The 16,465-nt window shown below is 45.0% G+C and overlaps 1 protein-coding gene across 2 annotated transcripts in view; it reads right to left on the reverse strand.

Moving 5' to 3' along the window:
* Nucleotides 1-16,465, reverse strand: part of ANTXR1 (ANTXR cell adhesion molecule 1) — a 158,098-nt gene that overhangs the window by 89,189 nt on the left and 52,444 nt on the right. For both annotated transcript variants that reach the window (XM_053270047.1, XM_053270045.1), the window contains exon 10: nucleotides 13,846-13,944. In XM_053270047.1, coding sequence (XP_053126022.1) covers nucleotides 13,846-13,944 — 99 coding nt within the window. The remainder of the gene's footprint in view (nucleotides 1-13,845; nucleotides 13,945-16,465) is intronic.

A 16,465-nucleotide genomic window follows, 5' to 3' on the forward strand; every position in this document is an offset into this window, starting at 1 on the left:
TTCTGTATAGTTCCCTGAGCCTCAGCCAGGGGGATGGGAGCCATGATCCAGCAGCGTGCCAAGCCGGCTTCTGCTTCAAACTACGGCTGCAGCATTTGTTCGCAGAGCTTGATCTTGGAGCAGAACAGATACATTTGGACTGAAGGCAGTCAGGGTGCGTGCTGTAAAAGTATTTTGGCCGGGCGTCTCCCCCTCTCCCCCACCAGCCCTGAATTTGGAAATGTTACAACTCTCCCTTATCAATCATCTGGATTCCATGCATATATAAGTGTCAAGACTTGTAAAAGCCTCGCTGCTTCGTTTTCCCTTAGCTCTCCACCAGACTTATCTGAGCATGCAAAGGATCTTGGCCTTGGCCTTGTTAACCTTTGACATCACGAGAGGCTTCACCGAATGCAGCGACTGACCTGCACTCCACGGCCCGCATAAGGTTCCCATCAGGGCCGAATTGATTTAAATCTGCTTTTTAAGCCTCCTCCAGCCAAGAGTCACAGCACCACCTCAAGAATGCAGGGTTGGAAGGGGTGCTCCGAGCTCAACGCTCTCCAAGGGGCCAAATGCACCACTGGTGGAACCTGGCGCAGCTTGAAGGCAACACAAAACTGTACACATTTGCGCCAAGAAGGAACTTAGTCCCAACATCTTCATGAAGAATATACTATTATGCACTGATCTCTCTCTCGGGCAGGGTGTGGGGGGAGAGCCCAAGATGTGATCAAATAGGACGCTGCAGGGGTGCACTGCCTTTCTCTATTATTCTCCAATGTATAAACCTGGATTTATATTCCTTTGGCCACAGTCATGTATTTGACATGGAAGGCCTGTGATCTCTTGACCCAAACTGTCCTTTCTAGTTTGCCTGTTAGAAAAGGCTTACAGAATGCTGCATTTAGAGTTTCTGCCAATTGCCACTTATCATCAAAGTTTTCTTAGCTGGGACTACTAAAGGTATATTGGGGGGGAAGTAACATACACATGACTTGTTCCTCTATTCTTTCCGGAGCTTGAAGAGTTCAGGACGCTTTCCCCAGATACTTGAATCTGCCTGTGCCGCTGTCTTGCATAAAGGAAGGAACCTTAGGTTAGAACCCGGGCAGTCAGTGCTACCCCCCTGATACCTCCTAGTAAGGCTGATGCCAAGAGCTGGCATTCCTGGGCACTATACCAAGGCTGCTGTGCCTTGGGAGGAAGCATCACCAACTCATGAACCATGGCATGGAGGCAGACCCCGCTCAGCGGGCAATGGGACGATGGGGCCCCCTCCCTTGGAGCACTGTCCTAATCTAAGCAGAGGAAATTGAACCCTCTCCCTCTGGACATATTTATGTGTTTAATTAATTTATATACCGCCCTTCCAAATGTGGCTCAGGGCGGTTTCTTATTGCCATCAGTTCCTAACTGATCCAACTCCCTAAGTGGAGGAGAGCTGGTCTTGTGGTAGCAAGCATGAATTGTCCCCTTAGTTAAGCAGGGTCTGCCCTGGTTGCATATGAATGGGAGACTAGAAATGTGAGCACTGTGAGATCCCCTCCCTGGCACCTCCAAGATAGAGCTGAGAGAGATTCCCGCCTGCACCCATGGAAAAGTTGGTGCCAGTCTGTATAGACAATACTGAGCTAGATGGACCGAGGGTCTGACTCTGTATATGGCAGCTTCCTCTGTTCCAAACTCCTTCTGGGCAGTGGCTGCGGCTACTATGGATCCCTTGCCACCAAAATACATGCATTTCTCTTCTGCATAACATGAACTCAACAGCTTTATTGCTGGTTTGCATAGGCTCCACTTGACACCCTTTGTAAGTGTGTGATGGATGGAATCCAAAGGAATAAGTGCCATGGGATACAGTGGGGCTCCCTTCTACCCAGGAAGGATTGAGCCACAAGGCATCATCTGCCAAAGTACTTGGAAGACTTCCTGTTGCAGAATGCTGCTTCTTGTATTGTGCTGGCATTACATTTTCTCTGACCATGGCTTGTTCTTTGCCACCGCCTTCTCTGATGACTCCTTGATGACCCCAAAATGGGCTGAATTTCTGGCAATAGCATGGCCCTGGCTGGCCATCTTTACTCCTCTTACTATTATTTATGAGTTTGCCCTCAAAAAGTGGTCGACTTTCCTTCTTTTACTTCACTAGTACTAGGTCCCCTTGACTTGACTTGACTTGGATGCCATGGAATTGTGTTTCATTTTTAGCTTCATCTCATCAGCTGTTTGTTTGAAGTCAGAATTATCCAGCATTGGATGAGTGTTCTCTGGTAACTGGATGCAAATGTTACTGTTGAAAATTACAGCTGCTGGAGTGTGACCAGTTGTGTTCTCCAGTGTGGCTCTGTAATGACGCAGGAACTTGTATCTTTCCTACTTCCAATTTTTTCCTTCAACTGTTAAGGCTCTTCTTTTGCCAGTGGCTCTCATGAATCTTTCTGCTTCTCCATTTGCTTTGGGTAAGAGAGGTTTTATTTTCCAGTTAGCAAATCCTGCAGTTTGCAACCTCTGCAAATTCTGCTCCTTTAAAAGGTAGGCCACTGTCTGTTTTGAGTACCTCTGAGATTCCAAATGCAAAAAAAAAAAAAAGTGGTACAATTTCAGGATGATTGCTTTAGCAGATGTGGCTTTCGGAATATCCACTCCAGGGTAACTGGGACTATGCATCAACAACCAGCAGGTAATCTCCTGATGGAAAAGATCCACATAAATCTGTACATAGCCATGGTCTCTGAGCTAAACCAGGGATTCTCAAACCTGGGTCTCCAAATGTTGCTGTGCTTACTGCACAAACATAATCTTCCTCACTGCTCAGTTCTTGGTCTATTTGATGTACCTGGTCTGGCTGGTTTGGCCTCTTCTTGCAGCTTTTGCTTCAGTTTGCATCCTTTTCTTTTCCTCACACAAAAATGCAGCCATTTCCTTTTGCAGGGAGGGGAAGCATTTTTATGGGATTGACGGACACCGCAGAAGAAACAGGAAGTTTCTTGGCCAACTGATTCATCTCTAATACTGCAGCCTCAAGTCCCTTCTTGAGGCTGTAACTTATCCATTTTTTCTCCTAGGATCAGATTTTTCAGTACTGGCCACTTGCCCTTCAGCTGTTTCCACGGAGCATGCATAAAAGATCTAGCTGTTCTTAATGCAATCACTGAATGCCGATTCTCTGTCACACTGATCTGTAGGACTGTAGGATTTCTGATTGGATCTCTCAATTTCTAAAACCTACAGTTCACTGCTAATTGCTTTAGTATGGTGTGGCATTCAGTTATTGTCTTTGTGGCTTGCTACTTAACTTGCCTAAACTCCATACATCTCAAAATCAGAGAACCCTTGCTTGAGTTCAAAAGTTCTCCAGAAGTCAGTCATGTTATTTCTCTGTAAACTGCCTTGAGCCATTTTTGGAAAGGTGGTATAGAAATCGAATTAATAACCACCACCACCAATCTCTTGATCTGGCAACTCTGACACAATAATCCCCAATGTGGCTCCTTTGAAACAGACAATATTTGGAAACTTTTCGATAATGACTTTTGCTTTCACACATCCAGAACTCTGCAAACTGTATGATGATTGTTTATCTGGTTGATGACCGTAATAAAGGGTATCTACCTATCACATCCAGAACTCAAACAACATAAGGCAGGACTGCTCAACTTTGGCCTTCTCGCAGATATTGGCCTACAACTCCCATAATCCCTGGCTATTGGCCACTGTGGCTGGGGATTATGGGAGTTTTAGTCCAAAAACAGCTGGGGGGCCTAAGTTGAGCAGGCCTGAAAGGCAAGGTTTGCAATAAAACAGCTGCATTTCCAGGAAACTCACACTAATGGCTTAAAAATACATTTCAGAACTATAATATTCATTGTAATCCAGAAGCCAAGGTCACATCTTTACTTTGCAAAGCCTTGTAGTCGTGATCCTTGTTGTGTAGGATTAAAAAAATAGTCAAAAATAGAACTTACACCCATTTTGAGTGTGCCTAGATTCACCTTCAGGAGACTAAGACTTTTGAGGAATGCCAGAAGAGTTTTGCCACGAGTGGAGACATATCTCAGGGGCAGTTCCTGGATGTCACTACTACACTTTACTGAACTGAAATCTGAAGCAGATCTGGAGCCTGAGGAAGACTTCCATGGACAGAACTTGCATGTTGTAAGGTACACAAGATTGCCTTCCAAAATGGCAGCCGTGTCATGTTCAAACACACACACACACCCAATAATGTGTGGCACAATTTACCTCACATACTCTAGATGTCTTTACACTGGGCATTTCCCTGCCCTGCTGGCACAAGAGAAGCAAAGGGAATCTCAATAAAACTAGCATGAAGGGAAAGCCAAACGTTTTCTACCAGCAACTTTCAGCTCAAAATGCATGTGTGGGAGGGGCAAACCCTTGGCTCACCTTTTTCTCCCACTCCAAGAAAGGCGGGTGCCTTTCTTTCTTTCTTTCTTCTTCTTCTTCTTCTTTAACTCAAAAGTCCCCTCAGAACAATGCTACATCATCAGGTAATGTTATTCTGAGGGACCTCCGCATTAAAAAAAAAATGGCGGACACCAGCAGAACTCTTCTTTATGTACAGTTGTTCTGAGGGAACCTGGATTCAAACCATGGCAGCCACCAGGACTGTGGGTAGCACTGCTACTCTTCCCCCAAATCACTGAAATAGCCGCTCAACTTCGCCACCTGTGAATGGAGTGGCAAAATCATTGGTGAGGCCATTTCAGCTCAGCCCTAACCCACACAAATCCTTGGCAATGGGAGAGGAAATTATTATTTGTAAGCTGTTTATACTCCACTTCTGTGGTAAAAACAAGCCAAAGTGAACAGATGGATAAAAACAACCAATTGTTATAAAACAATAAAAGCTGCAAGGAAATAGACAAAGGAAAAAACCTAGGAGGAGCAGAACCCACACCGCACACCCAGCAAATAAAATCAGAGTTAAAAAAAAAAAAGAAGTAGAGAAAACAGGAATACTACAAAGCAATTGTCAGCCACCACCAAGAGCCAGCCTTAGAGGGGTTGTTTTTTTTACCAGGCAATGAAAAGTAAACCAAGATGGAGCCAGGCAGGCAGGCTTTCCCCAGCAGGCAAGCCTCACAGGTGAGCAGCCCCTCTCTTGAATGGATATCCAGCACACATCAGTCAACAAGAGAACACAAAGCAAGAGGCAGAGTGGAGGTTGTCTTTATGATCCCCAACCACTTGAGAGTTTTAATGCATAGATCCTTGTTCTTGGTTCAGCTATACGGCAGCAGAAGCCACCCATCACCAACACCCTGAATTCTAATCACAAAATGTCCGAGTCGAAAAGGACATTGGAGGACTCGCAGTCCAACCCAGTGCTCAGCGTAGGGCTCTTTTATAGCATCATCCCTGAAAAATGGCAGAGCAGCCTCGGTTTGAAAACCTCCAGCACCCACCAGAGCACAAAGCAGACTGTGCCAGTGTCAAACAGCTCTTGCAGTCAAGAAAGCCCTCCTAATGCCTAGCCTGAATTGGTTCCCTTGCTATTTCAACCCATGGGTTCAGGTCCTGCCCTCAGGAGCAGCCGAAAGCAAGTTCACTCCTCCTTTTATATGAGAGTTCTTCAGATATTTGAAGGAGTGGTCACAACTCTCTTCTTGGTCTTCTCTTCTCCAGGCTAAACACACCCAGCTCCTTCAACTGTTCCTCAGAAGGTGTGGTTTCCTCTGAAGCCATCCCAGTTTATCAATTCCTTTCTAAAACTGCAGGACCCAGAATTGGACACTGTATTCCAAGTGAGGTCTGACGAGCACAGAATAGAGTGGAATGAATACTTCTCATGAGCTGCTTCTGTTAATGCAGCCTATGATTGCATCCACTTTTTTAGTAGCTGCATCGCACAGCTGTCTAAGTAATCCGAGGGAAGGTTCTCACATTAAATGTTATAATCTAGGAACATACATAGGAACATAGGAAGATGCCATCTACCGAGTCACACCACTGGTCTATCTAGCTCAGCATTGTCTACATAGACTGGCAGCAGCTTCTCCCAGGTTGCAGGCAGGAGTCTCTCCCAGCCCTACCTGGAGATGCTGCCAGGGAGGGAACTTGGAACCTTCTGCTCTTCCCAGAGCGGCTCCATCCCGAGGGGAATATCTTACAACGCTCACACTTCTAGTCTCCCATTCATATGCAACCAGGGTGGACCCTGCTTAGCAAAGGGGACAAGTCATGCTGGCTACCACAAGACCAGCTCTCCTCTCTAGTGTAGATACTAAAGTGCTAAACACATACCCTAAGACATAGTATTGTACAAATCACCACAGAACTGAGGCCTGATCCTTTCCCACTCGTTGCTTTTGAAAAATTTAAAAGGGAACATTTTTAGTTTAAACAGATAAAGGTGTTTTTCACAACTGACACAGGTACCTAATATAACGGAGCATGATGTAATGCAAGGACGTTGGAGACTTTTTCATCTCTTGCTTTTCATTAATCTGTTGCTGCTTCCACTGTTATTTTCTCTGCTGGCTTCACAGCTTTTCTAGGAATGTTTTTGTTCTTTTTGGGATTCAGTTTTATGAACTTTGTATGCTGCTGCCTCAAACAGAGAGGGGCTTTAAACAAGAAGTATTGTAAAATAAGTAAGTTCCTACACAGAGCCAAGACTGCAGAGCTCCAGTACCTCAACTGACAATCTTAGGCGACAATCCTATACCCATTTACTTGTGAGTAAGCCTGTTTACACACAACGGGGCTTAATTCCAAGCACATAGGTATAGGGTTGTGTTGTTTAGAGTCTCGTGCAAGAGAAAAACTGACATTTTCAGAAACGATCTGCTCACTCAGAAGCATTTGTACCAGTTGAGAGCTTGGAAGCCTTGGTGCACCAGAGCCCACACAACTTGGGTAATTTTAACAAACATTGGGAAGATTTGATGCTTCAGCTCAGCACACTTGCCCAGCCCACAGCATCTTTGCCAGGTGAGACTGCTTTAAAAAAAAAAAGGGGGGGGAGCTTGGTCTCCTGACCGCAAATGCATTTTAAGAACTTCAGTTTATGCATTTGAACATGTCAAAGCATTGATCTGAGACGGACATTTTTTGAGCGTGTCCTGCGTTAGAATTAGGTGACTAATCTAATCTCTGATCTCCTGCCAAAGCAAAGTTGCTACTTGGCCTCATGGTGATTTAGAGAGCTTAATTATGGGATCCCTGGTCCTCCCACAGAAGGTGCTGTAGCCAAGTCAGGAGAAGCTGGGATGGGTCTGAAGAAGCTAGGTGTGAAACCTCTCTTCTACCTGCTTAGCTGATAGAGGGGGCCGGGGTGGGAATCAACCTCTGCCTGGGCAGCAGCTATTACATTTCATTATCTGTTTGTTTAATTTCTATATTGCCTGACTCCAAAGGCTCTAGGCAGTTCACAACAATAAACACAACAAAAACAAAATAAGAAAAACTGATAAACTGCGAGACTTGCATTTTGGGCAGTATACAAATGTGTTAAATACAATAAATAAAATAAATAAAATAAAGCAATTGAGAACATTCAAAGATTACTAAAAGCCTGGCTTTAAAAAAAAGTTTCTTAAGGGCTCTTTTAAAGGCTGGTAAAGAGGTTAAACCATGGACGTCTATAGGGAGCAGCACATTCCATAGCCCAGGAGCCACTACTGAGAAGGCCCAATCCTGAGTCACCATCAGATGACCCCTGACCCCTCTGCCAACTGTGCTTCCCTTGGAGCATTTCCCAGAACTTCTATCTGCATCTGGACCCCTCAGTGGAAGCCACAGCATGACCCCTGACCATCTCCTGGAACAGGATAGCAACTGAGCAGTTCTCTGCCAGACTCATGCCAGCAGACTGGTAACAAAGTTACTGGAACACACACACACACACACACACACACACACACACACACACACACACACACACAGTGTTTTCAGCCCCTACTCCCAGCTGGCATCTGGCCAAAAGCTCATACTCCAACAGAGCGGAAGTCAGCCAGCTGAAAAAGTGGACTTGCTTGCCATGTTCAGGAGGGCAACCCGATTTACTCATACTGTCCACGTCCAGATGATCCTATTCCATACCAAAAATATTATACACCCTCGTTTCTAATACCATTATTATTGCCCCTTTGGCATCTACGATGCTTTACAGAGTAGCATAAGCAAGACAGGGACCTAGAAGTTAGACCAGGTGGTGAGGGAGTGAGGAGACGGTAAGTATGCATGTGAACAACTGCAATTCCAAGTCCTTAGGCTCAGGAGCTAAGAGTTAAGCCAGAGTTAAGATTTGAAGAAAGAGAACAGTGGCAGCACAAAGCTATTCGATGACCAAGTTCCACTTCTTTATCTTCTGCTGTTCCACATGCAGGTTCAGAAAGACAGGCAGAGCTGAGGGGTCTCAATGCGTGGATGAGACCTTGGTGCCAGGAGGAGGGGTTTAGATTTGTTAGGCACTGGGATACATTTAGGGGCAAGCAAAGCCTGTACAAAAGGGATGGGCTGCACTTGAACCAAGTTGGAACCAGACTGCTGGCACTTATAATCAAAAAGTTTGCAGAGCAGCTTTCAAAATGATGCCTGGGGAATAGCCAACTGGAGGTGGGCATTATTGGATTCAGCAAATAGTGTGAAGGTGTTCCCTTAAGGTGTGAGAGTGTAAAAGATTAAAATAGAACAGAAGGGGACAGAGCAGAACCACATAAAGAGCAGAAAGGAGGCTGTGCTAGATGCTCTAAGAAACCAAAGAGCCAAAAGAAAGATAGCATACACCCAGTAAGAGATTCAGCATATAGGTGCTTATATGCCAATGCCAGAAGCCTCCAAGCCAAGTTGGACGGGCTGGAGTGCCTGGTTGCTAACAAAGAAATAGCTATAGTGGGCATAACAGAAACATAGTAGAACAGTGAGAACCAGTGGGACTCTGTTATTCCTGGATATAAACTCTATAGAAAGGACAGGGAGGGGTGCCTTGGAGGTAGAGTAGTACTATATGTTAAAGAAGGGATAGAATCTAACAAGCTAGAAAACCTAGGTGGACTGGAGTCCTCCACAGAAACCCTGTGGGTGACAATACAAGGCCTTAAAGGAAATATGCTACTGGGGACATGCAATTGCCCTCCAGATCAAAACGCTGACAGTGACTGGGAGTTGCAGAAGGAAATCAGGGAAGCATTAAGGAGAGGCAGGGCAGTAATAATGGGTGACTTCAATTATCCACACATAGACTGGGTAAATTAAGAGTCAGGTCATGACAAAGAGGTAAAATCTCTAGATAGGCTGAATGACTGTGCCCTAGAACATGGAACCAACCAGAGAGAAGGCGACCTTGGACTTAATCCTGAGTGGCACCCAGTACCTGGTGCATGATGTCAGTGTCATCAACCCTTTAGGGAACAGTGATCATAGTGTGATCAAATTCAGCATACTTGTGGGGAGAAAATCACCAAGGAAGTCTAACACAGACAGAAGAGGAAACTTCTCCAAAATAAGGAGTATGATGAAAAGAAAACTGAAAAGGAAAACCAGGAGAGTCACTTCGCTCCAGAGTGCATGGAGTTTACTCAAAACCACAATATTAGAAGCCCAGTTCGAATGCATACCAAAAAGGAGGAAAGTTATCACTAAGTCCTGGAGGATGCCAGCATGGATAACAGGTACAGTCAAGGAAGCCATAAAAGAGAAGAAGACTGCCTTCCGAAATTGGAAGGCCTGCCCAAATGAAGAGAACAGAAAGGAACACAAATTCTGGCAAAAGAAATGCAAGGTGACAATAAGAGAGTTTGAGGAACATTTAGCTAAAAGCATCAAGGGGAATAACAAAAACTTCTTGAAATACATCAGAAGCAGGAAACCTGCCAGGGAGGTGGTTGGACCATTAGACAATGAGGGAGTGAAAGGGATTATTGAGGATATGGAGGTTGCAGAGAAGCTAAATGAGTTCTTTGCATCTGTCTTCATGGCAGAGGATACTGAGCATATACTTGTTCCTGAACCAGACTTTTCAGGGATGGAGCCTAAAGAACTGAGTCAGATAGAAGTGACAAGAGATGATGTTCTAAACTGTCTGGAAAAACTGAAAACTGGCAAATCTTCAGGGCCAGACAGCATCCACTCAAGAGTCCTCCTTGCAAAAATGTATATCTTATCCCTATGATCTGTACTGGAAGGCTGTAAAGCAGCCAATGCAACACTGATTTTCAAAAAGGGATCCAGGGGCAATCCGGGAAATTAGAGGCCATTTAGCTTATGAGGCCATCTGGTTCCAGGCAAATTGATGGAAAGCCTGGATAAAACAAGGATAAAATTATTAAGCACATAGAAGAACAGGCCTTGCTGGGAGAGAACCAGCAAGGCTTCTGCAAAGGTAAATCTTGCCTCACGAACCTCTTGGAGTTCTTTGAGCGTGTCAATAGATGTGTGGATAAACGTGATCTGGTTGACATAGTATACCAGGACTTCCAAAATGATTTTGACAAAGTTCCTCATCAAAGACTCTTGGGGAAAAATAGTAGTCATGGGATAAGAGGAGAAATGTGGATTGGTAACTAGTTGAAGGACAGGAAACAGAGGGTATGTATAAATGGAGCATTTTCACAATGGAGGGAAGTAAGAAGTGGGGTCCCCCAGGGAACTGTACTGGGATCGGTGCTTTTTAATTGATTCATAAATGATCTAGAAGTTGGGGTAAGCAGCAAGGTGGCCAAATTTGCAGATTACAACAAGCTGTTTAAACTAGTGAAATCCAAAACAGATTGTGAGGAGCTCCAAAAGGATCTCTCCAAACTGGGTGAGTGGGCGACAAAATGGCAAATGTGGTTCAACGTTGGCAAGTCTAAAGTGATGCACGTTAGGACGAAAAACCCCAACTTCACAAATATGCTGCTGGATCTGAGCTGTCGGTGACTGACCAGGAGAGGGATCTTGGGGTCGTGGTGGACAGCTCATTGAAAGTGTCAACTCAATGTGCGGCAGCTGAGAAAAAGGCCAATCCCAACCTAGGGATCATTAGGAAAGGGGTTGAAAATAAAACTCCTAATATTATAATGCCCTTATATATAACTACGGTGTGGCCACACCTGGGATACTGTGCACAATTTTGTCACTACATCTAAAGAAGGACATTGTAGAACTGGAAAAGGTGCAGAAGAGGGCAACCAAGATGATCAGGGGCCTAGAGCACCTTCCTTATGAGGCAAGGCTACAACAGCTGGGGCTATTTAGTTTAGAAAAAAGATGACTGTGGGGAGACATGATAGAGGTCTATAGAATCATGCATGGTATGGAGAAAGTAGAGAGAAATTCTTCTCCCTCTCACATAACACTAGAACCAGGGTCCATCCATGAAATTGATTGCCAGGAAATTTAGGACCAACAAACAGAAGTACTTTTTCACACAACACATAATCAACTTGTAGAATTCTCTGCCACAAGATGTGGAAGCAGCCAGCAACCTGGACAGCTTTAAGAGGGGTTTGGATAACTTCATGGAGGAGAGGTCTATCAATGGCTACTAGTCAGAGGGCTATAGGCCACCTCCAACCTCAAAGGCAGGATGCCTCTGAGTACCAGTTGCAGGGGACTAACAGCAGGAGAGAGGGCATGCCCTCAACTCCTGCCTGTGGCTTCCAGCGTCATCTGGTGGGCCACTGTGCGAAACAGGATGCTGTACAAGATGGGCCTCCTTGGGCCTGATCCAGCAGGGCTGTTCTTATGTTCTTAAGTTCCAGCATGAGGGGCAACAAAGGGCAGTGTCTTACAAGAACAGGAGACCTTTGGGTAGCAATTAATTAGTCAGTGTCTTAACTTGTCAACACGCATTGCACACATGCACACCGTAAACAGCTGTTTTGCGCTGCCCAGCAAATTCTGCTGCCTCCCGCTCCTCACATCCAGACATCCTGTTATCAGATAGGAATGCTGCATCCCCAGGGTGCAAGTCCATCAAACTTGCAAATTGATAGGACTTTGCTAGTAAGTATAGTGAATAGGAATACAGAAATTGGCAACTGAATGCAAGCATTACCTAGGGAGGAGAGCTGGTCTTGTGGCAGCAAGCATCAATTGTCCCCTTTGCTAAACAGGCTCCACCCTGATTTGCATTTGGATGGGTGGACATGCAAGTGCTTTAGGGAATGGGGCCGTAGGTCAGTGGTGGAGCATCGGCCTGCTTGCATGCAGATGGTCCCACGTTCAATCCCTGGCAGCATCTCCAAGATAGAGCTGGGAAAGACTCCTGCCTGAAGCCTTGGAGAAGGTGCTGCCAGCCAGTGTAGACAACACTGAGCTAGATGGACTGGTGGTCTGACTCCGTACAAGGCAGGTTCCTTCGGCAAAAGGCAAATGTAAATATTTTGAGAACCCTGATGTGCCCCCTCCCACCGCCACCACCCACCCGTGTTCTCAAATGTACTTATCCCTCTCCTGGACTGAGTTGTGGGAAATAATGGTTCTGCATGTTGATTGGCTCCCCCCGTGATGTCACCAAGAAACACCCTCTGTAGTCCCTTGAGCAGTTATGCACTTCAAGTTTCTTTGGTTTTATTTTAAAAGGTGACAAATGAACATGCTATGCACTGCTATCCACGTCTGTCATTTTCAGTTTTAAGGCTGGCTCAAAGCAGGCCGTACCCTGCGACGTAGGGACTGCCTGCGAATTCTGTGCACATAGTGCTTCTTTTAATGAGGGTGCTCTCTCTGCCCATGGTGCTTTCCAAACTATGAGTGGACAGGCCCTTGCCAAGAGCTGTGCTGTGAATCGACTTGGTCTGTTGAGATGTAGGCAGGGCTTCCAGATGGCTCCTTCGATGCTAGGGTTGGTAACCCTGGCAGCAGGGAGTTCTCAGTTGTCCAGGGCCATGTATGGCTGAATGCTATAGCTGGAGGTTGCGTAAGAAGATCGTCTGCAAAGTGGATCCTCATGAAAGAGTTGATGAACCAGGTGCAGACCATACAGAAATACTTTTTCACACAACACATAGTCAACTTGTGGAATTCTCTGCCATGAGACGTGGTGACAGCCAACGACTTGGATGGCTTTAAGAGGGGTTTGAATAACTTCATGGAGGAGAGGTCTATCAACGGCTGCTAGTCAGAGGGCTATAGGCCACCTCCAGCCTCAAAGGGAGGATGCCTCTGAGTACCAGTTGCAGGGGAGTAACAGAAGGAGAGAGGGAACCCCCTCAACTCCTGCCATCTGTTGGGCCACTGTGTGAAACAGGATGCTGGACTAGATGGGCCTTCTTGGGCCTGATCCAGCAGGGCTGTTCTTATGTTCTTATGAAAACTGTTGCAACTTCCCTGCCTTGCTGGTATCTCATTACCTGTACATGGGTCCATCTTCTTCCTAGGTAAAATAATGGACTTGGATCTGCTTGCTACCTGACCTAAGCAGCATGTAAAATGCCATCAGAAGGGAAGCCTATTGAAGCAGGGAAACAGCAGGCTAGGAAACCGCAGGTCCTTTAAACCCAGTCACCACCACTGGAAGCAGCTTTTCCTAATTTAAAAGGGGCCATCAGGCCACTCTTGTATGCAGCTGGTGTAACATGCAATTTGAGTCACCATTCATTGGAGAGTTACAGAATTCTATTAACATTTCTTTTAAGTGGTGCATTTAAGACTGGTTGCAGACCGTAATCAAGATCCATCTATCTATCAACATTAATGCAATGGAAACTGCACAGCTTTCCCGTACTACCCCCAAATGGTACCCTAAAACCACCCCACTCCCTGAGACTACCCACTTCTACCAACACTGAGCTCTCGTTTTTCTTCTTCAAGGTCTTCCATAGCCAACGCTCCATGGAAGTCAACAGTGAATCACAGACAAACACAGTGCTGTATTCAAGCGTTCAGATATGAAAGCAATCCACTTACTAAGAACGACGGTCTCATTGATCCTGAAGCTGCAGAGGACTCGGTCGACATTGCGGGCATGCCGGAATCCGTTGCCTGTCACCACTACTTGGAAGGACTCTGAAAGCAAGAGAAATAATTGGCTATCCCTACCACATCCAATGAAGAAACTAAATCCTCACCATTATTATTTAAAATAAAAAGATGTCAAAACCAAAGTAGCAAAAAGCAAATCCACATCAATATATGATCAGTTCAGGAATAACTAACGTTTGGCTCTGAAGCTGATCTGCTGATCACATATTGATGCTGGTGTGCTTTTTGCTGCTTTGGGCTCCAGTTTTATCAGATCAAACTGACTGACTGGAGGAAGAAATACCAGGGTGAAGTTAAACCTTCTCTCCTTCTTCATTGAGGCCCAACAAGAGAAGTGGGGCATTAAGCCCATGGAAGCAGGGGCACTCCTGACCGCCCCAACCACAAACATTTCTATCAACCCATCTCCAAAGTTAATAAACAGGTGCAACAGTTGTCATTTTCTTCCATCTTTTGATCCCCATCTCATTAATGCAGTAAAGTGTGGCATGCCAAGCCTTCATTTTCCACTCTTGCCCCAGTTCTCTGAAAGTACAATTTTAGGAGCAGTCTGCGATTCAAAACCTAAGAATAATGGCCTTTGGGCAGATCCTTATCCCACCGTAAGGACTGAGTGGTAATTCAGAAGAGGTCATTCGTTTAATTTCCTGTAAAACATTTGCACAATATTCCTGCACTTTCAGGCATTTCCACCACATGTGGATAAAAGCCACAAGACAATACCTACATTTTATTTTATTTAAAATATTTCTATCCTGCCTCTCCAGCACATTGTTACTTGTTATAATAAAAGCATAACAATAAAAACAATAATAATGGCAGTAAAAGGAACATCATAACAAACAAGCAGCAAGATAAAAAGGGCGAGCAGTTTCAAACAGTACTAAAGCGGATAAAATTGGAGCCCAATTAAAACCAATTTTAACATGCTTTTCAAATAGAAGAATTATCCAGTTCTTTTCAAAACTCCTCCAGGAGGGATGCTGATGAAGCTCTTCTGCGAGGGCATTCAAAAGAAAGAGGGACATTGCTGAGAATGCCCCACCAACCAAACAGCAAAACCTACAATGATGATTGGTGGACCCTGACAGATTCAAATGGGCAAATGCTGTTACATCTCCAGCTGTGTTTATTGCCTTTACATACTTGGTTCAACAGATGGGGAGTAAGTTACCAGCTGGATAATTAATGTGTCTTTAAAAAAAATCCTCCATATTAGTGCAAATAAAAGTAGAAGTACTTGAGTAACAATTGTCTTTTATACTAGCGAAATCAACGAATCAGCTGCTATTCCCTGCAAAAAATATAAAATACTAAATCTAGATATTGACATGCAGACAAATCTGTTAGTTTGACAAATCAATCCATTTGTTTAGTCATAGCCATAACAAAAATATGTGAATCAAAAACTGGGTAGTGAAAAACAACAACCTAAGAAAATCATGACCAAGTCCTCCAGGTCTCCAATTCTGCTACTTCAGTTTTAATTTTTGTCACTTGCATCCCTAGGTTGAGATAATCAAGAATGGAGAGACACATTTCTCAGTCAGGAACACAGGCCCAGAGATACATTAAGACATGTTTAATCTTGCAGATCTGAATGTTCACATTCACGTCTTTCAGCTTTTCATCTGTATAATTAACAAGATGAAGATAAAACTTATTTCCCTGTCCTTCTGCAAATGAACCTCAGAACAGGATTTTGTCTTCATGACAATCCATGAAGGAGGCAACGGTCTGAAGGGTTTTTGCAGGTGGAGGAGCCGGGTGTGGTGAACTCCAAGAGGATCCTGTCTGGCTTTTGGGGGCCGGGGGACCGAAACTGCTTTGGAGACTAGTCACAGTAGCACTCTGTGTCCAGCATCGTCCTGCTCCCCCATGGTCTAGTTCTTTATTTGCCATTAAACAGATATTACAAGAACACCCGATGTCTCCAGCACTCTCCCCCTCCAAAAGAAACTGACCCTGCAATAGGCTGTCCCTGAAGGCCAGACTAGATGGCGTATTAAATGTGTCACTATCTACTTTTAATGCATTTGATGAAGTGGACCATGAAAGCTTCTGCTGAAATTAGCTTTTAAGGTGTCACAAATTGGGGGTTTCTGCTGCCATTGTGGCTGGGGCTTCCTATTGTTGAACTATATGCTGGTTGGGAAGCCCTGGATGGGGTGTTAGATGTTTGCCTTATAGGAACATAGGAAGCTGCCTTAAACTGAGTCAGAGCCTTGGTCCATCTGGCTCAGCATTGTCTGCACTGGCTGGTAGCGGCTTCTCCAAGGTTTCAGGCAGGAATCTCCCGCAGCCCGACCTGGAGATGCCAGAGAGGGAATCTCTGCATGCAAAGCAGAAGCTCCACCATCGAGCAATGGGCCAAAAGACAAGGCAGAGGTCAACGTATTCAAGGAAAGCTTTCTAGACAGATTCTACTTCACAGCTGTGAGCTTTTGCCTACAAGCAGAAATACTGAAAGAAACAGGAGATCCAAAGAGTGCACCACTCTCCCTTTAGACATTATTTGCAGCACCAGTGACCCCGGTTTCTGCTG

This window comes from Hemicordylus capensis, chromosome 8, assembly GCF_027244095.1.
Source record: "Hemicordylus capensis ecotype Gifberg chromosome 8, rHemCap1.1.pri, whole genome shotgun sequence".
Classification (NCBI taxonomy): Eukaryota; Metazoa; Chordata; class Lepidosauria; order Squamata; family Cordylidae; genus Hemicordylus; species Hemicordylus capensis.